At 42.7% G+C, this 25,507-nt stretch overlaps 1 protein-coding gene across 5 annotated transcripts in view; it reads right to left on the bottom strand.

Moving 5' to 3' along the window:
• The window catches only part of PDE2A (phosphodiesterase 2A), a 314,549-nt gene that overhangs the window by 216,975 nt on the left and 72,067 nt on the right, over positions 1-25,507 (bottom strand). For 4 of the 5 annotated variants that reach the window (XM_085898655.1, XM_085898656.1, XM_085898658.1 and 1 more), the window contains one exon: positions 6,671-6,760. The exons of the other annotated variant lie outside the window; for it this stretch is intronic. In XM_085898655.1, the coding sequence (XP_085754781.1) occupies positions 6,671-6,760 (90 nt within the window). The remainder of the gene's footprint in view (positions 1-6,670; positions 6,761-25,507) is intronic. 5 annotated transcript variants of the gene reach the window in all.

Genomic DNA, 25,507 nt, shown 5'->3' with positions numbered 1-25,507 from the left:
ATTGTTGTATATATATATATATATATATATATATATATATATATATATATATATATATATATATATATATATATATATATATATATATATATATATATATATATATATATATATATATATATATATATATATATATATATATATATATATATATATGTATATATATATATATATATATATATATATATATATATATATATATATATATATATATATATATATATATATATGTATATATGTGTATATATATATATATATATATATATATATATATATATATATATATATATATATACACATATATATATATATATATATATATATATATATATATATTGTTGTGGTTACCAAATTCGCAAACCACCATTCAGGTCCCTTAGGTGAGGTATCTCGGTAAGTATATGTGTAGTTAGGCCCAAACCCGTTGTCTAGTGGGAATACATGTCATTTATGCGTGCTGCGACTCTTCAGGATAGCCGTTTTTCTTTTACTATCTTTATTTTGGACCAACCGCCATGATTACCACCACCAACCACAACATCAACCACCCACCGCGGCGCCACTTCACGTCACACCTCGCAACCGTCGCATCGCCACCGTTCTTGCGCCGCTTGTGGGTACCGGTGTTGGACTCGTGCAGGGCGCGCGCCGAACAGCGTGTACAAAACCACGGATTTTCCACTTCAAAAACGGATCAAAAACGACACACGCCCACTTTTGTTCCGTCCAATCGGTGAGCGAGGGGCGATTTGGCCCCGCCTCCAGGGCGTTGGAGGGCGATCGCTATATGCAAATTTATGGATCAAAAAGCATTCACGCCCACTTTTTCTCGGGCCAATGGGGAGCGAGGTGAAAGGTCGAAGGCAGGGGGTCAAAGATGAGAGAGCGAAGCCACGGGGCTTATATAAGCGACCGCGTTCGTCAGTCAAGTAAAGAGAGAGTAAAGACTTCGCAGTCGGTGGAGTTGGGAAGAAGAAGAAGCAAGAAGGAGTTGGTTGTCGTCGTGTGCGTTGGAGTCGGAGCAAAGGGGACGGAGCTGTGGAGAGGCGGCGAGGGCAGACGAGGGGGTGCTCGCGTCGTGCAGGGAGCTGCACACCAGGGAGGCCGACGGCGCGACCTGGCCGAGGTGGAGACGCTCGTCGCGGGACTCGAGGCAGAGTAGAAATCCTCTATACCCCGAGCATCAGCAACCCCCTCCTGTTTCCCCCCGCGCTGAGATAGTGCGACCAAGGGGGCCCCTTTTCCCACCCCCTACCAGACACTGTCCGCGAGGCCCGCGGAGTTGAGGCACCATCGCCGCTCCGCGTCTCATCACCAGACGGGTAGGCCCGACCCGGTCTCGGCCTCAGGCCCGCCTCATCTTTGAGGGTGTTCTTTTTCTTGGTTTTGGGATATGTGTTGTCGGCGCCGTCTGTGAAGTAAAATTGTATAAGTGTTGCCGTGTGCTCGCGTAATCGGTATTAGATCTGCATTGTCGCATTTGCTTTTTGTGTAAAATTGCATTGTGTTTCTTTTCCTTTTCTATGTGCTTTTGGTGGAATTGAATATGTGTGCTTTCCATTCAGCGCGAATAAATGTGCTTTGTGTTGAACTGTTTCCTGCTTCGCTTCGTCATTTCTCCCATTGAATCCTCATCTTGCTTCACGTAAAGGGTTGGTAGTGGGCTGAATACGCCCGATAATTAATCGAACCGTCGAGGCCGACGATAACACCGCTCGGTTATCCCGATAGTACGGAACGGGTCGCTTAAGTGGCCCGTGTCCGAAGTCGACCTGCGGCGAGGTGCGATCGCCCGGTCTACCCTCCGTGTGGGTACTTAGGAAGGTCGAATTTGGCGAGCAACCCTATCCCACGCGGGGGCTGATTGGCTCGATCGCGGTGAGACCGAAAGGTCCACCCGTGACTGGTTCCCGGCGTTAGTCCGAGAGGGTCACGACTGGATTGTCCGTCCGGTGGGCGACGTGCCACGATTCGAGTTACGTGGCCGTCAGCACGCCGGCGGGCGCGAATCCGCAACAATATATATATATATATATATATATATATATATATATATATATATATATATATATATATATATATATATATATATATATATATATATATATATATATATATATATATATACATCCATATGTATATATTCAGTGGGGAGAACAAGTATTTGATACACTGCCGATTTTGCAGGTTTTCCCACTTACAAAACACGTAGAGGTCTGTAATTTTTATCATCGGTACACTTCAACTGTGAAAGACGGAATCCAAAACAAAAATCCTGAAAATCACATTGTATGATTTTTAAATAATTAATTTGCATTTTATTGCATGAAATAAGTATTTGATCACCTACCAACCAGTAAGAATTCCGGCTCTCACAGACCTGTTAGTTTTGTCTTTAAGAAGCCCTCCCATTCTCCACTCATTACCTGTATTAACTGCACCTGTTTGAACTCGTTATCTGCAAAAAAAAAGATAGCTGTCCACACTCATTCATCAGACTCCAACCTCTCCACAATGGGCAAGACCAGAGAGCTGTCCAAGGACATCAGGGACAAAATTGTAGACTTGCACAAGGTTGGGATGGGCTACAGGACAATAGGAAAGCATCTTGGTGAGAAGGCAACAACTGTTGGTGCAATTATTAGAAAATGGAAGAAGTTCAAGATCACAGTCAATCTCCCTTGGTCTGGGGCTGCATGCAAGATCTCACCTCGTGGAGCATCAATTATCATGAGAAAGGTGAGAGATCAGCCTAGAACGACACGGCAGGACCTGGTCAATGACCTGAAGAGAGCTGGGACCACAGTATCAAAGAAAACCATAAGTAACACACTACGTCATCATGGATTAAAATCCTGCAGCGCACGCAAGGTCCTTCTGCTCAAGCCAGCGCATGTCCAAGCCCATCTGAAGTTTGCCAATGGATGATCCAGAGGAGGAATGGGAGAAGGTCATGTGGTCTGATGAGACCAAAATAGAGCTTTTTGGTTTAAACTCCACTCACCATGTTTGGATTTAGAAGAAGGATGAGTACAACCCCAAGAACACCATCCCAATCATGAAGCATGGAGGTGGAAACACCATTCTTTGGGGATGCTTTTCTGCAAAGGGGACAGGACGACTGCACCGTATTGAGGGGAGGATGGATGGGGCCATGTATTGCAAGATCTTGGCCAACAACCTCCTTCCCTCAACAAGAGCATTGAAGATGGGGCGTGGCTGGGTCTTCCAGCATGACAACGACCCGAAACACACAGCCAGGGCAACTAAGGAGTGGCTCCGTAAGAAGCATCTCAAGGTCCTGGAGTGGCCTCGCCAGTCTCCAGATTTGAACCCAACAGAAAATCTTTGGAGGGAGCTGAAAGTCTGTGTTACCCAGCGACAGCCCCGAAACCTGAAGGATCTGGAGAAGATCTGTATGGAGGAGTGGGCCAAAATCCCTGCTGCAGTCTGTGCAAACCTGGTTAAGAACTACAGGAAACGTCTGGTCTCTGTAATTGTAAACAAAGGTTTCTGTACCAAATATTAAGTTCTGTTTTTCTGATGTATCAAATACTTATTTCATGCAATAAAATGCAAATTAATTATTTAAAAATCATATAATGTGATTTTTAAGATTTTTGTTTGAGATTCCGTCTTTCACAGTTGAAGTGTACCTATGATGAAAACTACAGACCTCTACGTGCTTTGTAAGTGGGAAAACCTGCAAAATCGGCAGTGTGTCAAATACTTGTTCTCCCCACTGTATATATATATATATATATATATATATATATATATATATATATATATATATATATATATATATATATATATATATATATATATATATATATATATATATATATATATATTGTTATGGGCCGGGAGTCGGTGGCGAGAACGACCACTAGGTGGGGGAGGTTTGCGTCGTCTCCCACCAAACTCCCCGGAATTGTCGGCCGTCGCTCAGATAACTCCACAAGCCAGCAGGTCATTTAACCGACCGTGGACGCCAATACCTCCACCATGTAGCATAGGGTCTTTTGTCTAGAACCAATTTACCAAATTAACTGCGCGATTTCAACTCCCGGGGAAACCATGCCCTCAGCACGTCTTGCTTGAACTGGGTCACTCTACCGACTGCGGTAGAGTTCCGACTACCGACAACAAACTCCGGTTCGGGTGCAGCCGAGCGGAAACTGCCAAAGCCGTGCTGGCTGGAATGAACGGATTATCGTGGATAAACCCTGCCTAAACTGAGAACCGAACCATGCTGGACCAATGCAAGAAGGGACGGAAACGAACTGGGGGCATTTCTAACAAGTTTTATTTTCAGTAAATGAAGACACAAAGCAAGACTTAACATGAATATGCAAGTAGTATTTACAATGATCCAAAAACACTTACTCAGTTCTCCTGAAAAACGGGCCCACACGCAGAGACACACACAAAATGAAAAGAAACCCAGAGTCTTTATTGGACCCTCGCAGCTGTGGGGAGAGACAAGCTGGGGGCCAGAGTTCGGTGGTGTACCTGACCTTTGGAGGAAGGACGTGCTCCGCGATGCGGCACCTGACAATGGCCGCTGGTTTGGTCCCTAGTCGCACGTGTGGGACTCGAGGTTTGTGGTGGAGCTCGGGTGGTGAATGGCCGGGGTCCATGGAGGGGGGTCGGGGTCGCTCTTCCCTTCCTCGTAGAGGGCCAACAGAGACACGTTCGCCGCCTCGACACCCACCAAAAACTCTTCAAAATAACTTTTAAAAGACTCTCCAAGACCCCAAAAAGACTCTCCAAGACCTCACAAAGACCACCCAAGACCTCAAAAAGACCACCTGCCTCAGAGAGTGCTCGGGAATTTATGGACCTCCCTCAGCTGGGAGGGGCCTTGGTGAACACACCTCGCTGTTCACCTCTGATTGGACAGGTCCTACGGCCCACCTTTCCAGGGCGGGGCCTTGGCCCCTGCCGGGAAACTCCAGCCAGTCTTCCATACGGGTTCATACTTGACGAGTAACAGCATCAATGTTGCACAGGCCGTCGTGCAAGAGCTACACTGTTTGTGGAAGGAACGTTGGTGGAAGCGGCAAGGAACGGCTGCAAGACCCTGCCTTGGCAAGACAGAGTGCTTGTAGACAGTGGGTGGGTCGTGGATCGTGATGGGGAATGGAATGGTTGTTGGTTGTTCGTTGGAGGGTTTGTTGGATGTAAAGATTTGATAACCTGACTAAAAATAAATCGCAACGCACGCCTTTGATTCTCCCACTCGACAAAAGGAAAGGGATCTGACTACACACATACGTAACGACATAACTGACTTTTGGGACATCTGTATGTTGAATGCAAATGGTTTCCAGATCTGTAACAATATATATATATATATATATATATATATATATATATATATATATATATATATATATATATATATATATATATATATATATATATATAGATATATCTTCAATATATTTTGGCCTGTCTGTCTGTTTGTCTGTCGTGTTATAACTTGAGAACAGATTAAAATATTTCAATTAATCTAACAACGGTGGATTCAGGGAACTCCGGGAATGTTTTTTTACGAAAAAAAAAAAGGATTTTAATTTTTTTTGTGTGTTTTTTTTATGGGTGCATGTGCATGCATGGCGAAGCTGCAAACTCCAACTTGCGATGCTGGTTTTCCCCACACTCCCAGGAATCCATTTTCTTCTTGCCCCATTGATTAGCCATCGCAGCAAAGTTTGGTATTTTCGTCAGCGATGTGATGGGTCTTATATTGTTGTGTTTTATATGGTTGTATTTTCTGTATGTCTGTCTGTCCATTGATACAATTGACCCCACCGGTAGTAACAACATGATATTGCATTCCATTCGAATGGTCTTGGCAAATAGAGATGCAAGAAAGCATTTTCAAACCCACAGCGTAAGAGGTTCTGGGTGGGGGGGGTGGGGGGTGGGGGTTCAGGGTGATTCAAAGCGCTTAAGCAAGCACTGCAGCGGAACGGAGTGCTCGGCATCGCTTAAGAAGATTGTGGTCTCCATGTAAACAATGCTGTTATTGTACTCGAACAAATGCGGTCCTGGCCGTCGTTTTCAGTTTTATTCGATCCTCTTGTGACAAATTCTCCAAACACATTTATTATGCTATCAGCGGCTACAGAGAATGAGGATGAGGGAAATAAAGACAAGTAAATGTGTAATCACTAGGGGGATCCCCCTGCCAAGCTTATGTATATACGTTCCACTGTGCATTTTGGGGGGAATCGAGGTTTGCATGTTTGTAAATCTTAAAGAATTAGGCTGAAAAAATCGAGGAAAAATTAAAGTATGAAATTCACTTTTAAATAATATATTATGAGTCGGCCTATACGTAACATGCGTTATGCGTATGCCTCTGAACATTTCATTGGTTGATGTATCGTTTTGAATCTGACAACGGCAGCCAATCATGCTGACGTAACAAAGCCCTCTCTTAATCACTTGCTCTTGTTTCCAAGCCGCTTGCAAAGCAGTTGATACGGAATGGCTGGCTTGGAAAGCGATATCAAGCCGCTTGTTAACAGAGCACCCCAGGAGTACATCGCATAAACCGGCTAAATGGAGACATCTGATGGAATAAAGTTCAACGACAACAACATAGAAGTACTTTTGATCCCACTTTCCCAACTATTTATGTGCGGACCATACGTACGACGTGAGGCAGCACTGTGCGGATGGCACAATGGACAGCATCGGGCAAAGCATCTCGCTCCAGCACTCCCGCCAACAGCAACAACGCATCCTGTGTGGAGTCAGACAGACACACGCACGCACAACGTGCGCTACTTCGTTTCAAACATTTTAAAAGCATAGAGCACAGACAAACAAACATAGCGCAGGCTTTAATGGGCCTCATGGCTTCCTTCTGCGTTGAAGCACCTTGTAAGGAAGAGAACTCATGTTATTTTAGAAAAGGCGAAACAACAACAACGCACGCAACCACATGCATGCTCTGCCTCTACAAATGAGCAACGTCAGCACTGGCTGTGAGACTCTAAGAAAAGAGACCTTTTTACAGGAACATATCATATATGTAAATGAGGCATTCAGTTTTGTGTATGTCCTGCGTCGATATGATGGCAACTCGACGGTTTCGCGCACTGCATGCATCGTCACTTTGTACATGGTGACGTCACTGCTCACGTGAATTAGTCTTCATAGAGACTTGGGTAGGTCTGAGTCGATGGAATAATGAAGACAATTAATTTTAATTCAACAATATGTTGAGAGATGCATGATTACCTCTGCGGGGAAGAAGATGAAGCAAAGTTTCCGTCGTGAGCCCTTCTTTTGTTTTGAATTGAAGGTGGAGGCGATTATCATACCTATCACAACATTCGTTTGATATAATTGTCCTTGTGTGGTTACATCGGACATGTACTCCATCAAAACCATGCTTGATTCATGAGCAGGGCACTTGGGAGAGCGCACACCTCTGCCACACCCTGAACCAATATCTAATTGGCATGGTCTTGTCACCTAACACCTAACTAATCCACCAAGTTTTGTCATAACTCAGCCCCAACTGTTTTGAGATATCGGATTCGGATCTTCACCAAAATGTCATAAATTTGTCCTCGTCACACACTCTACCTGTTCAACCAAATTTAATCCAAATCCATCCATAACGTTTTGAGATATCCTGCACACAAACAAACAAACAGACAGGGCTGAAAACAACCTCCGTCCACCTTCGGTGGTGGAGGTAATGAATGAACCCTGAAGCAGCGGTGAACACGTTTAAGTACTGTCACCCATTGGTTGATTACACCAACATGTCATGTGGAACGAAGGAAGCCGATCCATTTTACCATGTTAATGAGGCAATCATCTTCTTTTAAAATTATCTTTATTTGCAGGAGAAAAGAGACACCTGTAGGCTGACCTCGTGATCACAAAAGGAATGAGAAAAGCTAGATCATGGTGGATGGCTTCCTGATCCAGGACTTGTGCTGCTGGGGGTTGTAGGAAGTTGCGTAAACAGCCAGAGGCAAGGCAGTCGGTTCCAGAGTTTTGTGATGCGAGGAAGAAAGACGATGCATGCTTATTGGTTCTATGTGTACGCAGAGACACATAGTGTGAGAAAGGTTGGCTGCCTGAAACCACGAGGTGAGTGCAGCAGGACATATCATGGCTGGTGGAACTGTAGTGGATAATGCTGCAGAACATCAGCCATGGTAGTAACAGTAGAAGGCGGTTATCGAGACAAGAGGAAACCGCTCTCCGATGGGCTCAGGCCAAAAAAGCCGACAGGAAGTGAGCCAACACCTACAAGTCGAATTTCCTTAGATCCTAGATCGACGTAATATGAAACTCAAACTCTGCAGTAGTTTATGCGATAATGTCCTCGAGAGGTCTCTCACTTATAAATTCCCCTTCTCTGCGCCCTTAACTTCTTTGTTCCCTTATTCTTTGCCTTCATATCTAATTTTTTCCCCATGTTCTTTTCCTTTTTTTTTTTTTTAATTAATCTAATCTCCTCTCCTCTCCTCTAGGTACACATTATGTTGAAGACTCCCAAAAGGAAAAGGAAATCAAGAGGGCTGAATTCAAGCAAAGGGTGCTGTGGGTGCTTGAGCTTAGTGCGAGTGTTGCAGACGATCCATACGAAATGCAATGCAACGTCACAGGTATACAGGTAATGTACACAACGTCTACTACTCTCTCCCGGAAGATCACTTTATGTCAATCAAAACTGGTTGTTCATGTGAGTTTGCTTACTGCATCATTGGTGATGTACGAGCACAAAATGTACCCAGATGAAGGTCAGAACCCGTACTGGTCTCAGATATGATTAGCCTGAACTACACAGCCGAATAGTCTCCATGTCTCTTCTCTTCATCCTGTATTATGCGGGCTTCAAAGCAAAGTCCCGCAATGAAGTGAAGATTCACTCCCAAGCACACCTGCAGGGTCTAGTCCAAATGCCCATACACCCTGCTGCTCACTAATTTGAAAAGCCACCGCCGAACGCTGCGTCGCAGTGGACCATGAAAGGATTTTTATTTCAAGGGCTCATTGTTGTGCGCTTTTGCAGAAATGTCAATGAAATTCACATTCGCGATGCACAGCGGTGAACGTACGATGAATGATTGGGGGGGCTCGTCACGCCCTGCGGAAAATAGGCGAGAGAATATTAATGGCCGACCCATGGTGTCAACCCTGCTGCTGCCACGTGACATGCTGTGACTGCAAAGTTTTTCTCCATTACAAAGCAATCCCTTTATGAAGTTCCGACTCATATTTCACGACGTACAGTTATATTTACTTTTTTTCAACAACAACAAAGCTTTTTCTCTTTTGATTGATGGTTTGATTGTAAGATGATCGGAAAAGAGGTTGCCGGAGATGGGTGAGCACGTGAGACGGGACAATGTAAATTTTCTTCAACAGTTGCTGCAATGGGAAGGAATTTTAAAAGCATCGGACTGCAGTGTAAAGGAAGGACAGGAGGATTTGTTGGCAATTTTCCATGCGGTGGAAGGTGAAAATGGGGAAAATGCTAAAATCGTACTGTGATTGCCTTCACATGCAAGGCCTCAGGATTGTATCCTACAGGAAAGGTGAAGTCCAGCTGGAAATGTGCCGAGCAGGTGAAGGTCACCGAGTTACTCATACCAAGTGGAAGAGGTGTCGCTCCACAACCAAAAACATCCACTGCACAACCAAGCACATCTAACAACTGAATTACTCATCAACTATATTAATGGTAACTATTAATGTGTTCTATTACTCGTGCACTCGAAGCCAAAAGTGGGCTGAAGCAATTTGGTTCGCTTCTGTCTGTCCGTCTTTTTCCCTACAAACATCAGTTTATGATTCAGGAATACAATTGAATTAAATTGAATGTTATATTTTGAACACGAATCAAAAACAACCCTGGCTCAGAATTTGTCCTGATTGAGCATGCACACAGCAAAGGTCAGGTCAGGTATGGGAGCATGTGCCGGAGCAGCGCGTCGCTGCGTCCACTTTCTGCCGGTAGTCCAGTGGCCTCCGTCTGGCCATCCCCCAGGCAAATGCGTGGCCCATCCCCATCTCCTTGAGATGATGGTCAACCTGCTGCAACTACGAGGCACATGGTATGCCCGTTGGCCTCCTCCACTTACGAGACTCCCTCGCTGAGAGAATCTAGTGAGCAGGTTCAGCATCAGGAAAACGAGCCACATGACTATACAGCCACAGCTGATGCTCACGGACTATGCAGGAAACAAATCTCATTTGAGTCTTTCTCAGCAACCACTCATTGGGCACAAAGTCCAACCAGCGATAGCCAAGGATTCTCCAAAGAGACCTGGTACCAAAGGAATTAAGTCTCCGTCTCAGATCCCTGGTCAGAGTCCAAGTCTCACATCCATAGAGCAAGACTGGAAGCACTAAGGACCTGAAGACTCGGACTTTCGTCCTCCCGCACAGGTACCGGCAGCGCCACACCCCATTATCCAGTGAATCCACGACTCCCCATGGCCTGATCCAGACATCTATTGATCTCTGACTCACAGCCAGCAGAGACATGAATATCACTGCTAAGGTAAGTGAATCTCTCCACGACCTCAACATCCTCACCACAAACAGGCACAGACAGGACAGCAGCATCCAAGATGCCATTGAAAGCCTGGATCTTAGTTTTGACCGAGGAAACCCATAATCCCAGCGGCTCCGACTCCTCATTCAGCACCTCGAGGGCCCCCAAAAGGATGTCTAAAATCTCCGCAAAGATGACTGCATCATCTGCGAAATCAAGGTCAGAGATCTTGACATTCCCAAACGATGCACCGCAGCTTGATCTCTCCAATATCCTCCTGAGAATCCAGTCCATACAAGTGCTGAAAAGTGTGGGGGCCAGTACACACCCCTGATGAACTCCAGTAACAACTGGAAATAAGTCAGAGATGGTATCACCACATCTCACAGCACTCTCAGTACCACAGCAAAGGGTGAGATAATATTTTTACTCTGTCCGGCAGTCAAACAAAATTGAAAATCATTCCAAACAAAAAGACTGAAAACAACAAGCACGAAGAACTAATGTAATGTGTTAAATAAGGTGGTGTAATAGAAGCTGCATCAATTGCAGTAAAATTCCAGTAAAAAAAATAGTTTCTACAACCTTTAAAATCTTAATTTTATTTCAAATAAATGATATGCCAGAACACTGTGGAATACAAATCGCCCTTTTCTCTCTTTCAAAACTCTTCAGTTTAGCAGTACTTGGACAAAAATATCACAGCATTTTACGTCATCACGACCAATCAAATTTGCCGCTCTAAGACCCCGCCCATGTCCTTGTTTCTCAAGACGGCACAGAGGAAGGTGTTCTATGAACTCTGGTTTGTTTTTGATATTCCCACTGATCTTAGGCTCATGGAGGATCACATGCAAGACAATGACATCAGGAATCATGAATGAACTTTTACATGAATTACAAGGACATCAGCAGATGATGGGCAAACCCATTATGGTCCATGGGATTCAAACCCCAGTTAAGCTGCTTCATGAGTATGAGCCATGGGGTTCAGATTGGAATGCGAACAGGCTGACCCATTTCAGGCAACTTTCACCGTGTGTTCACTCTGTATTATTTTCACCATTTTCTCATTTTCATTTAATCAAATGCTGGAGAAATGAACATTTTCATTTTCAATCTGATAGTAGGGCAAGTTAGCTCAATATAGCATCACGATTGTGCATTTTGTGAGGAAAGCACCAAATTTGGCACACTATTAGCCTATCATATTATGAACAGATTTGGATATTGGGCCATCTCAAAATTTTTGATGGCAGTGGAAAATGGCCGCCACAGCCATCATAGGCTGAATTTGAGATGGCCCAATATCCAAATCTGTTCGTAATATGTTAGGCTACTAGTGTGCCAAATTTGGTGCTTTCCTCACAAAATGCACAATTGTTATGCTATATTTAGCTAAGTTTCCCCACTATTACCTTCAAAAAGGAATGGTTTTTGAATGCCAGAGGTTTCTGTGATTTTCCTCACATTGGACCTTCTCAAGTCAACTCTGGGTTGAGTTTCCTTAGGAAATACAGCACCACAGATCATGGCAATATGAAAACAGAAGGCAGCCAAAAACTATTGCCTGATCTGGCCAAAATAAACGTAAAATCTGGAATTGGTGGTAAATCATATGTTGGCTTCCAAAAATTTTGATAAATACTGCAAATAGTGGTTTCCAAGCTTTGTCGTGCCAAAGGTGGAGGAACGCTGCAAGGAATCAAATGAATAGCTATAAGTAAATAACCTTATATATTTCTTTCGTGTCCCATTATTTTTTGCTCACATATAATAGTGAAGGTAATTACATTTTTTTGTGTTTGTACAACAGTGAGCTCCAAACGTTTTCACCAAGAACAGACAGATGATCCCACATTTAGACCCCGTTAAAGAAGGTTTCTCGGAGTACATGTAGGACAGGGACATGAATTCGGAGACATCAGTTTGACTTAATATGAATTACAATGACATTGATAAACTAGAAGGGCACTTGGTAGAGCGCATACCCCCCGCTTGGATCCGGATTTGGATCTTCACCAAAATCGAAGCAATTCGTCCTTGTCACGCACCCAACCTGTCCCCTAAGTTTCATCTGAATCCGTCCGCATTTTTAGCTCACCTGGAACGTAGTTCCGGGGAGTTTATGGCACGTCGTCCGTCTGTCACTCCATCAGCCAGTCAGTCCATCCATCCACAAACATTTGCAACTTCTTCTCTGAAACTACACACATGGTTTCGATGAAACTTCCTCACAACCTTCATCACGTGGTATGTGCCAAAGTTTGTCCATGGCATTAAAAAAAAAAAAATTGGGCCCTATAGGGGTCTATGGGGGGGTTGCCCCCCAAAATAGGTATTTACTTTTCTCAGAAACTACACAAGCAATGTTGATGAAACTTGACCACAACCCTCATTACCCATGATGTACTGGTTTGTTCACGACATTAAAAAAGGACTACTGGAACCGTAGCTTATCTCGGCCTGGCCTAATGTTAAAACCAAAATTTGGTAGCATTCTGAGAGGTGGGTCTGGAGAGGAAGATTTTTGAAGGAATTTCCATGATTTTCCCAAAAGCTGACAAAGCTATCCATTTTGACACGCTTCCAGTCATGTGATCAGCATGACCTCCGCAATTTAACATCACGACCCAGTCCTGATGTTGTAACCCAAATTTGGAAGCATTCTGACTGGTGGGTTTGGAGAAGAAGATTTTGAAAGGAATGAATGTGATTTTCTCAAAAGTTGACAAAGTCGGCTATTTTCACATACCTCTGGTCATGTAATCGGCATGAATTCGGAAATTTAACATCAGGACCCTGACCTAATGTTGTAACTCAAATTTTGTAGCATTCTGACTGGTGGGTCTGGAAAAGAGGATTTTAGAAGGAATTTACAAAGTCAGCTATTTTGACCTACTTAAAGTCATGTGACCAGAAGGAGCTTTGCAATTCCTATTACCAGTCAGGAGAGGAACGTTACTGCAAAATTTCAGCCAGATCGGCTCAACAGTTTGGCCGGAGAAGTCAAAATAGGAGATGGTTGGGCGGATGGGGTGCGTGAAACAATACCTTATCTGGAATTTAAATAAGAGATAAGCTAAAAATCAGGATCAAAGGGGGTCCATGGGGGGTTGCCCCCCAAAATAGGTATTTTCTTTTTTCTCAGAAACTACACACATGATTTCAATGAAACTTGACCGCAACCTTCATCACTCATGATGTAGCAAAGTTTGTTCACTGCATTAAAAAAAAAAAATCCAAAGGTATACACTTTCTTCTCCGTTACATATTTTGTGGGTTATCCACACCTTCCAGTGGTCCAGCCGTGACAGGTGAGCGTCCAGGGGTTTTGCCCCTATTGTTTTGAGATATCGTGCTATATATCGTTTTTGGCCTTATCTCTCAATGGTAAAGAATCACTTATACAATTCTCGTATCCGGATCCGGAGCCGGTCTTCACCGAAATCGAATCAATTCGTCCTTGTCACACCCAACCTGTCCAGTAAGTTTCGTCCGAATCCATCCACAACCTTCTCAGATATTTTGCTTACAGCCAAACAGGGGTGAAAACGTAACTTCCATCCACCTTCTGTAGCAAAGGTAACAACCAGAGTATTGGACATTTGAATAAAGGGATTTGACACACATTACATCATAATGCAAGTGGGTTGTCCCATTTTACATTCCTATCTGAGCAACTCTTCATTCGTGCCTGCAATGCTTGGTGCAAATACCATGTAATCTGTGCCGATTGGTCCATTTTCCACAAATTTTCGGACAATCATGTGAAAATAAGCTTATGTCTAATAATTTTCCTGAATTTCATGGAATGCATATCTTATCTAATGTGTAAGGCTCTTCCTAACCACTTACCGACTGACTGATATTTGAGATCGGTACCTTCCAGGTGACGTAGAAAGCTGAAATTTTGCGTGCCGATGGACATCGAAGCTGGTACACGGGGAAAGATCACAGATTCGTCGGACAACATCCATAAATGAAAATATAAATAAATGAAAAAAATACAAAAATGAAAAAAAAATACAGGTGAGTAACCCGAGACAATGGGGAAGCACGGTAATTTTGTGTGCCAACGGACATCAAAGCCGATACAACAAGGAAAAATCACAGAACCATCGGAAAGCATCCGTAAATGAAAATAAAAAATAAAAAAGAGGAAAAGAAAATTCGAATGCTTTGTCACCCCCCCCATTGTTACTCATTCCATGCTTTGTCACCCCCCCCACCCACCCCCTCTCCCCCCAGGGCACACACCATGAATCCCCTTCTGGTGAAAAGACCTAAATCCAGGATCATTGCTCACCTACACTCATTTGTTCTTTTATTACCACCTATGGAACAAGCTTCCACACCCTCTTCAATCTCATTCTTCCCTCCAGGTCTTCAAGACAGCTGTTCACCACCATCTAAGGTCATCCCCAATCCAAAACCATGATCTTATTTTTCCCTCATTAACTCTCCCCCCCCCCACCCCAAATCCCTCCTAATTTTCCACTTTTTCCTCTGTGAGTCTTAGATATTTTCAACAAGAATTACAAGGTTCTCAGACAAGTTCACTAAACAGTCCAATCCTAAGAATTTGTAGTCTTTGATAAAAGGATATCTTTAGGATATTTCATTATATTTATCGGTGGTCACAGTGATGTTTATATTTAGCCAGTGGCTAATTGGCTGCATCATTTCATGGTGGCGCGGCTGTGCTGCTGATGCAGTACCCCTGTTACCAGTAAACTGGTCCTCATTTTGCTGACATCGGAAGGATGACAGGCTGAGTCAACCCGACTGGTGTTAATTCAATGGGTAGACAGGGGTTTGAACTCAAGGCCCTAAGATCTTAAGCCAGCAATTTTAAGGCAACACCAGGATTGGCATCCTCGGTGATTGGCATATTTGTCAGGTGATTAGAATGAGCAAACATGGGAATGTAACCCATGCCAGCAAGGAGAGACAGATACAAATATTTAACCTCTCATTTTTATTTTGGAATAAAACCGACGACTTTGGTGGATCATCGAGAGAGGTTTATCACATGATGGTTCCTAACGCAGTTGGGGGAGGAGAAGGTTCTGCCACAAAGGTGGATGGGGAGAGGTGAGGGTGATTTTCAGGGAAAAATCTGCCGAGTAACACCTGTCACCTGTTGATTATACACAGGTAACCCGTTATTACCCTGCTATAACTATTACATAAAGCAAAATAAATTATTAACAACAAAAGATTATTATTGTTCAAAAATAAAAGGTTGTTGCACTAGCACCCACAAAAAACCCTGCCACCCTCACCCACCCCTCCATCCATGGCTACGCCACTAACAATCAGGAACATGGACCAATTGTTGAAGGTGACTGCTCATGACGGCAAAGCATTGACCTTTCGAGATGAAGCTGTGCAACACGAAGCATTTCTATTCTTTGTAATTATAGGACCACCATAAATTAGGAGGCCCTCGACAGCAATCTTATCACCCACAGAACATCTAGATCTACTTTGGACATTGAGGTCCCCATGGCAACCCATATCCAATGTGCCCTCTGCCTGAAAAGGTTCCATCTCACTAATAACCTGTCACCTGCCACAACCATTCATTAAGCATATTTACACTGCACTACCAGGAAATTGGCACTCTTTGAGATTGTAGATAAAACCAAGGTTTTTATTCCTTTTTTTTCTGCCACAAGGGACGTTATTGTGTATTTATGCAATATGATCATTGCAGGGTTAAATAACTGCTTTGCATGTGACCTGAAGGTCAAGCATGTATGAGAATTACATGGAGGGCCGTGTATATGTGTATGTATGTATGTATGTATATCATGCAATTTCACTGAGTTTCAACTGCAAATTTGCCCTGCTGGTTGCATCATTATTGAGGTTTGGAATTTGGGGCAGGAATTTGGAATTTGTTCAGGACTCCAGGGATAGCTCACCTACTCTTTGCGAAGGACATCGTTGGATCTTGAATGCCCACAAACTAATGCTGACAGACGGGATACCCGGTTCAACGTCCATCCGAGGGATGGCATGCATATTGATGAATCACCCTGCCTGTGAAACACTGTGATGGCAATTTGTAGCTGGGATTAGAACCCAGGCTAGATGGCTTAGAGGCAAGTGTACAAACCCATCGTCTGTCCTACCAATCCCAGGGAAAGCCCCTTGACTCGATGATCTATTCCAGGGATTTTCTGATTATATTGTGAAACATCACTTTGTAAAAACAGTAAGGCATTGCGTCTCTGGCCAAATTAGAACACCCTGGTCAAATTCGTAATTGCTGTCCCAACCTACAAGGGGCACTGCATCAACAGTAGAGCCGCTGCATACGAAAGAATAAGAAGATGAGGAAGAAATATTACAGCTTCAAATTACAACAGGTATGTGCCATTACTAATCAGCTTGCTATTGCTTGCCAAGCCAGCCGTGCCTTATCAACCATTTCGTTGGAGTGCTTGCTCGGTCCTTTGGATATCCCCCCAAAAATCTGAATACATATATCCCCAGGAAACCTTTATGCTGTAAAAGATGCCATTTCAACTGTAGGGAACTGTATGCCTCATATGGACCAGGAGACGTCATCATGGAGCATCAAATTGAGTTCATCAATTAATGGAATGCTTAATCAGAGTGATGGGATTGAGAGAAAGACACCGTGCGAGGACATTCAGAGAGCCCTGAACAAGGGAAAACCTTTTTTTGTTCCATTCGAACTAAATGTCCTTCATGATCCTGAACAAGTGCACAATGAAACTCCTGTACCAATGACATTATTTTGTATAATCATAATAATACTAACGGCTTGATACTCACTGCCATGGGACGTTAGTCGTTTCTTCTTTCCACTGTACTCGATTTGCATGGACATCATCTGAAAACATTTTAATTGGAAATCCCTGATTGGATAGGTGGCTTTGTTTAATAGTTCGTTACAATTTTCAAACATGTATAATACAAAGGAGACCACATCATCCTCAGGTATTGTAACATCACGCCAGGGTGTGAGAGATTGGGTGAATTCGAAATCTTGAAATAAAATTAGGAAAATGGAATAAAAGAGGTGGGATGGAAGGGAAAGAAGGAATGTGTAGATTGGGAGTGAAGGATGAAGGTGGAGAGAAATGAGAGTGGAGGAAGGGGAAGGACGAGGAACGATGTCCAGAGGTGGGGAGAAGACTGAAACTTCTGCCTTGTTGTACAAATATGTAATATGGAAATGGACTGTAAAGACACGGGAAATGTCCGTACAAACATACCCATTCAAAAGGGGGTCCCGATGTGATCAAGATGCTTGATGTGTAAAACAATACAGGTGAACACTCGGTAATAATCAAAGTACATTCAATGTTTGAGTACAATTTTGGCTTTGATCGAATTACACATTTAAAATTAGTCTTGTCTTGTATCTGCAGTCTCATCGGCACACTCACTTTGTCTGTGTATACACATAAAATCTAGTCTTGTCTTGTGTCTGCGGTCCCATCTGTACACTCACTTTGTCTGTGTCAAATATAAAATTAGTCTTGTCTTGTGTCTGCAGTTTCATCGGCACACTCACTTTCTTGTCTGTGTACACACATAAAATCTCGTCTTGTCTTGCATCTGTAGTCTCATCAGCACACTCACTTTGTCTGTGTCACATAAAAAATTTGTCTTGTCTTGTGTCTGCGGTCCCATCGGCACACTCATATCACTTTCCTGCCTGCGTTTCACATTTCATCATGTGCTCGTTTCATCGCATGCACTCTCTAATTGTGCTGGGGACAGCCAGAACAGCTTCCTGGGCAATTAAATACATTGAGGGGTTTGCCTTTGCCTTTAGAGCAGTAACAGTGCAGATAGGAATTTGGAATCTGTTAAGGAAAAAAAAATGAATTGGTTCAGCTCTGGAAAAAAGAAGTCTGCTCTTCCTTTTTGCTGATGAATCCACATTGTGTCAGACAATAAATAGCTCATCAAACTGAGTGGCACACAGCAGCTGCGTCACTCTCAGGATATCTGGAATCAATTAGAGGCTGATCTGATAAATGGAGCACGTTTTTTCAATCCCGGTTCAGTATTTCTTTCAATCCTGGTCACCCTGTCTCTCCTGAAGGATCTTCAATTTTATCCACCTGTCTCTTATTACAGCCACTGCAAGAGGTTCAGTCTCTTTAACTTCAATGGCTCACCATCAGCCATGACCACTCCTGGGCTGATGACATCGCAAAGCTGGCCCCCAAAGCCAACCACAGATTGGACATCCTCCATGATTCCAAGTAATTTCTTGGAAAATCAGAACTGGCACAGCCAACAGAGCCTTCGTCAGGAACGTAATGTAGTACTGCTCTCCTTTATGGATCAACACTCCAGCATCACATCCCTCTTTCCTGTAATTGAAAGCTATCAATCAACATTATTGGAATCTACTGCAATGAGCCCCACGCCCCTCCCTCCATGTCCACGCTTTCCCCCGATTTGTGGAAGTGCTTTGTGGAGGCTGTTCAATCATATTCTCCCCTCAAGGGCTTCAAGCAAAAGGTGCATCACTATCGCATGTCATCCCCCAATCCTACCCACAATCTTTTCTACCCCATGAACCCTTCATAGCCAAATCCTCTTACTTTACAAGTTACTGTGTTTCCTCCCCTCCTCATTCCTCTTTTCCCATTCATTCATCCTCATCCCCTTGCTTGTGTCTGACCATGGCCCCATTGGCCCATGACCTTTAGTGAAAGACATCCTGGGATCTTCAACATCGACCACCAACCAATGATAGCAGATGAGATGCCCGGCTTAACGTCCCTCTGATGGATTGCGCACTTTGTCATGCAATTGCCAGCACACGTTGTGGCAATCCAACGGTTTAGAGGGTTGTTGGGAATTGAACTAAGGTGGGACAGCTTAAACTCGAGTGCTTTACTCTGAGCTGTTCTGCCAACCCTCATTGCATTGTTGAAATTTTTTAAATTGAATTTTTTTTTCCACGAGTGTTTGGTAAGTTTTTACTGAATGCTTCGCAAAATCAAGCATAGTCAAGATTTTTTGTGTGTGTCTGTGAAAAGTTCTCAGTTCACATGCAAGAGGCCTCTTTATTCACCCAAACAGGATTAATGCAATTGTGAAACACTAAATCATGGCTTGTTTGCTCTGAGAATTTTGTGCTGCTATTTAACGTGGTGGCTGCATATAGCAATCTCTCCGTGATGAGAAATATTAATTAATCATCTGACTCCGATGCCGTCAGCAGCATCTTCCCAACAGCTTCTCTCGGAAGCCACAGTTACAGTCACTCGATTCCTGGAATGGGCTCTGGGAAAGCAGGCGGCAATGCCAATCACAAGTGAAAGTTTAAGTAAACAGCAATGTTTAAAGTGTCTCGTTTGTTTATTTATCTGAGTTATATACCCGACAGGCTGCTGGCCCTCACAGGTCCATAGATTATTCCAGACTCACCTGTGCTATGCAAAAACCTGCCATGGCCTCCAAGCACTCAAGTGCTTTCATTTGAACGTCATGCATGATTGTGAAACTAGTGTTGTGTGATCACCACCTTTTGTCAAGCAAAAGTGGTTTGAGTAAGGTTGGGGAGACAATCACCCAGGCAGGCCTCTGGTGCTGACATTCAGGATACTGAACATAAATAAGCAACACCGAGTAAAGGTGGGACTCTCATTCCACTTTCAGGTGGAGCAAAGAGCAAACTGATCATGTCACTGCAAGCTCATCCTCCATTCAGCACAAATAACAAACATGTTTGTGGTGCCTCCGGAGCGCAAATCCGATCAGGTAAAGGTGTGGTTTATGTCGTGAAGGGTGGAGCATTGGGCACCATATCTGTCAACTGCAGAACCAGTTGATAGTGTAAACGAGGTTTAAGGTTTTTTTCGAAGACTTCCGAGACGTTCGGATTCCGAGGCTTTATTACCCCACAACCGTAAACTCCGAAGAACCAGAAGCAGGTGCACCAGTAGTATTTCAAGAGGTTTGGGGGTGGGGAACCCCCCCCAAAACAAAACATGAAAAGAGCACTTTTTTCATTACAAAAAAGCGTGCCCTTTCCCCCAAAAAGATGCCTTTTCCCTGTGATAAGGGTGCCCTCGCTCCAGAAAAAATGAGAACTTTTCACCACGAAAAGGGCAGGCATCTTACTATTAATTAAAAAAAATATACTTTACCTTGTATAAAAAGTGCTTTTCTAGCCACCTTTGAGAATTTTGTATTTTTATTCCTCCTTAATCACCCTCTTTCTTTCTTCCCACCCCTCTCTCTCTCCCTCTCTCTCTCTCTCTTTCTTATCTTCCCTCTTTTTTTGGAGGGGGCATTTTGGGGGGCAAAAAAGGAAGAAAAAAAAAACAACCACAAGCAAAAACCCCAAAAAACATTTTTCCCTCTTCACAAAAAATTTAGAGGGACACTTTCCCCCCATCTCGCCCACACCTCCCCATTTCCAGTGACCTTGACTAGAAGCCCCGGCCGGAAATCCCGTACAGGAAATAATCACAAGATGAACCAAAGCTAAAGCATATTAACCTATTATTATGAAAGCAAAGGAAAAAATGGTGCCGCAACAGGTTCAACGGCTGCTGACCATGACCCGTCCCAAGACCTGTAATTCCATCATACCTGAGCCATTCACGCTCTTAGGGTGAGATAAAAAAAAGTACTTTACATTTTGGAACGTTTCTTTCACATCTCTTTTGCCAATAAGTCATAGTGTGATGTATGACTGATAGCAGAGCAATGTGTGCTTTTACCTGTGTTCAACGTCGCAAGTCAAAAATGGGAATACTTAAAAAAACAAGAATTCCCCCATTGAAGAAAATGTAAGATTTTGTAAATTTCAGCTTCACCTTTCACCTTCATCAAGATCCTACCCTATGAGCACCTGCATAAGTCACCACCCTGGGAACCATGAACTCATGGGCATGTGCCTCGGTGAACAGAAACCCTCTTGACGATCCAGAGAGACTTTTCATGATATTGAATGTAAAAGAGTAAAAATCATTTTGGATTTACAATCTGTGTAGTCCTGCTGATGATTGCAAACTTTCACCATTTACTTGCGAATTGGCACGCATGATTCCCACCCACTTTCGCCATTTAATTACTAACTAGCATAACCCACGCTCTGCGCGACATGTTGGGGTGGGTGTGTTTGAGAAAGGAACTGATGCAGAGTATCAGTAGTAATTTTACTTTAATGCAGTAAGTGGAATACGATTTCACTGTTTCAGAACCATTTCATTTACTTTTTTTGTACCATGCACCTCATATGGTCTTTGAGATAATGTAAGCCGAATATCACGTTACTCGAGCGCAGAACAAAGTCGAAGATAGTGCGACACGAAACCACAAACTCGGAAATAATATATAAGATTATGACGTGTTGCTTTTCTTTTCCCACCACATGAGGATGATGACATACCATTACCCCCCAAGCATGTACTGCTGTTATAAAAAAAACAACCCATCAATGGTACTACCTCTTGCTAGCAATTAGGAAATGAGTGTCGTACGTTGTAGGCGAGAAAGAGAAATGCCGATGCAATTTAAAAGAATGTTTACTTTTTTAAAGGGTACCTGGAGTGTGTAATCTTCATTCCTATCCAGCACGAGGCTGTGGGGTAGCATAATTGGCTGAGTGTGCGGCTGTGCTGCTGATGTGATGCTCTCTGGTGGTTTGGACAGGAATTTGGAATTGGTTCATGGTGCCGGCGATAGCTTGCCTACTCTTCGTGAAAGACACCATGGAATCTTTAATGTCCAGCCACTAATGCTGGCTGATGTGATGCCCGCTCAATGTCCATCTGAGGGACGGCACACACTGAAGAATCACCTTGCCTGTGAAACACCAGGGTTGCAGTTTATTAGCTTAGTCGGGATTCTAGACCAGGCTAGACAGCTTAGAGGCGAGTGTGTGTACCTTTAAGTCATCCTGCCAGCGGAGGCATCAACGTGTGTACCATTACTCAGATGGACATGAAGCCAGAGACCACATTTGCTGCCTTTAGTTGGTGGATGTTAAAGATCCCACAGGTATGTTTCACGAAAAGGAGAAACACTGAACAAATTGCAACTTTCTGCCCTCACTTAGTGCCTCAAAAGCAATGGTAAACTACCCAGCATCACTTTCAACCAGGAAGTGCTTTAATAGTAGTGATGCTGCATGTTAAGAGCATGGTACAAACTTTTTTTTTTTAAACAGTGTCACCACTTCAATATTTGGTATGTCCTTCCTTCCATCCGTTCGTCTGTAAAAAAATGACGAAGAAGAACTTTTTGATTCCACTGTGTTTAATTTGGATGGGTTCTAAAGGGTGATTCTAAAGGGTAATTCCAGAGGGTTTAAAGTATAATACCAGAGGGTTCTAAATGGTAAATCTAATGGGTGCTAAAGGGTAATTCTAGAGGGTTTAAAGTATAATACCAGATGGTTCTAAAGGGTAAATCTAATGGGTGCTAAAGGGTAATTCCAGAGGGTTTAAAGTATAATACCAGAGGGTTCTAAAGGGTAAATCTAATGGGTGCTAAAGGGTAATTCCAGAGAGTTTAAAGTATAATACCAGAGTGTTCTAAAGGATAAATCTAATGGGTGCTAAAGGGTGTTTCTAATGGGTGCTAAAGGGTAAATCTAAAGGGTGATTCGACAGGCTTCGAAAGGGTAAATCTGATGGGTGCGAAAGGGCAGTTCTAAAGGGTGATTCAAAAGGGTTCCAACGGATAAATATAAAGGGTAATTCTAATGGGTGCTAAAGGGTATTTCTAAAGGGTGCTAAAGGGTATTTCTAAACAATTGAAAGGGTTTGAAAGGATAATTCTAGCACATTGAAAGTGTAATTCTTGTGCATTCTAAAGGGCAATTCTAAAGGATAATTCCAAAGGGTAATTCCAAAGGGCATTTCTGAAGGATAATTCTAAAGGGTAATTCTAAAGGGTAATTCTCAAGGGTAATTCTCAAGGGTAATTCTCAAGGGTAATTCTCAAGGGTAATTCTCAAGGGTAATTCTCAAGGGTAATTCTAAAGGGTAATTCTAAAGGGAAATTCTCAAGGGCATTTCTAAAGCGCAATTCTAAAGGGTAATTCTAAAAGGTGATTCTAATGGGTGGAAAAGTGTATTTCTAAAGGGTTTGAAAGGATAATTCTAGCACATTTAAAGTGTAATTATTGTGCATTCTAAAGTGCAATTCTAAAGCATAATTCTAAAGGGTAATTCCAAAGGGTAATTCTAATGGGAAATTCTAAAGGGTAATTCTAAAGGGTAATTCTAAAGGGTGATTATAAAGGGTAATTCTAAAGGGTAATTCTAAAGGGTGATTATAAAGGGTAATTCTAAAAGGTAATTCTAATGGGTGCTAAAGGGTATTTCTAAAGGGTTTGAAAGGATAATTCCAGCACATTTAAAGTGTAATTCTTGTGCATTATAAAGTGCAATTCCAAAGGATAATTCTAAAGGGTAACTCCAAAGGGTAATTCCAAAGGGAAATTCTAATGGGTGCTAAAGGGTATTTCTAAAGGGTTTGAAAGGATAATTCCAGCACATTTAAAGTGTAATTCTTGTGCATTCTCAAGGGCAATTCTAAAGGATAATTCCAAAGGGTAATTCCAAAGCACAATTCTAAAGGGTAATTCCAAAGGGTAATTCTAAAGGGCAATTCTAGAGGTTCTAAAAAGTAATTCTAGCAGGTTTTAAAGGGTAATTCTAGCAGGTTCTAAAGGGTAATTCTAGCAGGTTCTAAAGGGTAATTCTAAAGGGTAATTCTAGAGGTTCCAAAAAGTAATTCAAGCAGGTTTTAAAGGGTAATTCTATCAGGTTGCAAAGAGTAATTCTAGCAGGTTGTAAAGGGTAATTCTAGTGGGTTCTAAAGGGTAATTCTAGTGGGTTCCAAAGGGTAATTACAGCAGGTTGTAAAAGGGTAATTCTAGCAGGTTGTAAAGGTAATTCTAGCAGGTTGTAAAGGGTAATTCTAGCAGGTTGTAAAGGGTAATTCTAGTGGGTTCCAAAGGCTAATTCTAGCAGGTTGTAAAAGGTAATTCTAGCAGGTTCTAAAGGGTAATTCCAGCGGGTTATAAAGGGTAATTCTAGCAGGTTGTAAAGGGTAATTCTAGCAGGTCCTAAAGGGTAATTCCAGCAGGTTGTAAAAGGTAATTCTAGCAGGTTGTAAAGGGTAATTCCAGCAGGTTGTAAAGGGTAATTCTATCAGGTTGTAAAGGGTAATTCTAGCAGGTTCTAAAGGGTAATGCTAGTGGGTTGTAAAGGGTAATTCTAGCAGGTTGTAAAAGGTAATTCTAGCAGGTTCTAAAGGGTAATTCCAGCAGGTTATAAAGGGTAATTCTAGCAGGTTGTAAAGGGTAATTCTAGCAGGTTCTAAAGGGTAATTCCAGCAGGTTGTAAAAGGTAATTCTAGCAGGTTGTAAAGGGTAATTCCAGCAGGTTGTAAAGGGTAATTTTATCAGGTTGTAAAGGGTAATTCTAGCAGGTTCTAAAGGGTAATGCTAGTGGGTTGTAAAGGGTAATTATAGTGGGTTCTAAAGGGTAATTCCAGCAGGTTGTAAAAGGTAATTCTAGCAGGTTGTAAAAGGTAATTCTAGCAGGTTCTAAAGGGTAATTCCAGCGGGTTATAAAGGGTAATTCTAGCAGGTTGTAAAGGGTAATTCTAGCAGGTTCGAAAGGGTAATTCCAGCGGGTTGTAAAGGGTAATTCTATCAGGTTGTAAAGGGTAATTCTAGCATGTTCTAAAGGGTAATGCTAGTGGGTTGTAAAGGGTAATTATAGTGGGTTCTAAAGGGTAATTCCAGCAGGTTGTAAAAGGTAATTCTAGCAGGTTGTAAAAGGTAATTCTAGCAGGTTCTAAAGGGTAATTCCAGCGGGTTATAAAGGGTAATTCTAGCAGGTTGTAAAGGGTAATTCTAGCAGGTTCGAAAGGGTAATTCCAGCAGGTTGTAAAAGGTAATTCTAGCAGGTTGTAAAGGGTAATTCCAGC

Source organism: Eptatretus burgeri, chromosome 10 (genome assembly GCF_056783735.1).
Source record: "Eptatretus burgeri isolate ZD-2024b chromosome 10, Ebu_testis_v1, whole genome shotgun sequence".
Taxonomy (NCBI): domain Eukaryota; kingdom Metazoa; phylum Chordata; class Myxini; order Myxiniformes; family Myxinidae; genus Eptatretus; species Eptatretus burgeri.
The sequence above is the reverse complement of the archived record's forward strand: the minus strand, read 5'-3'. Positions and strand labels throughout refer to the sequence as shown.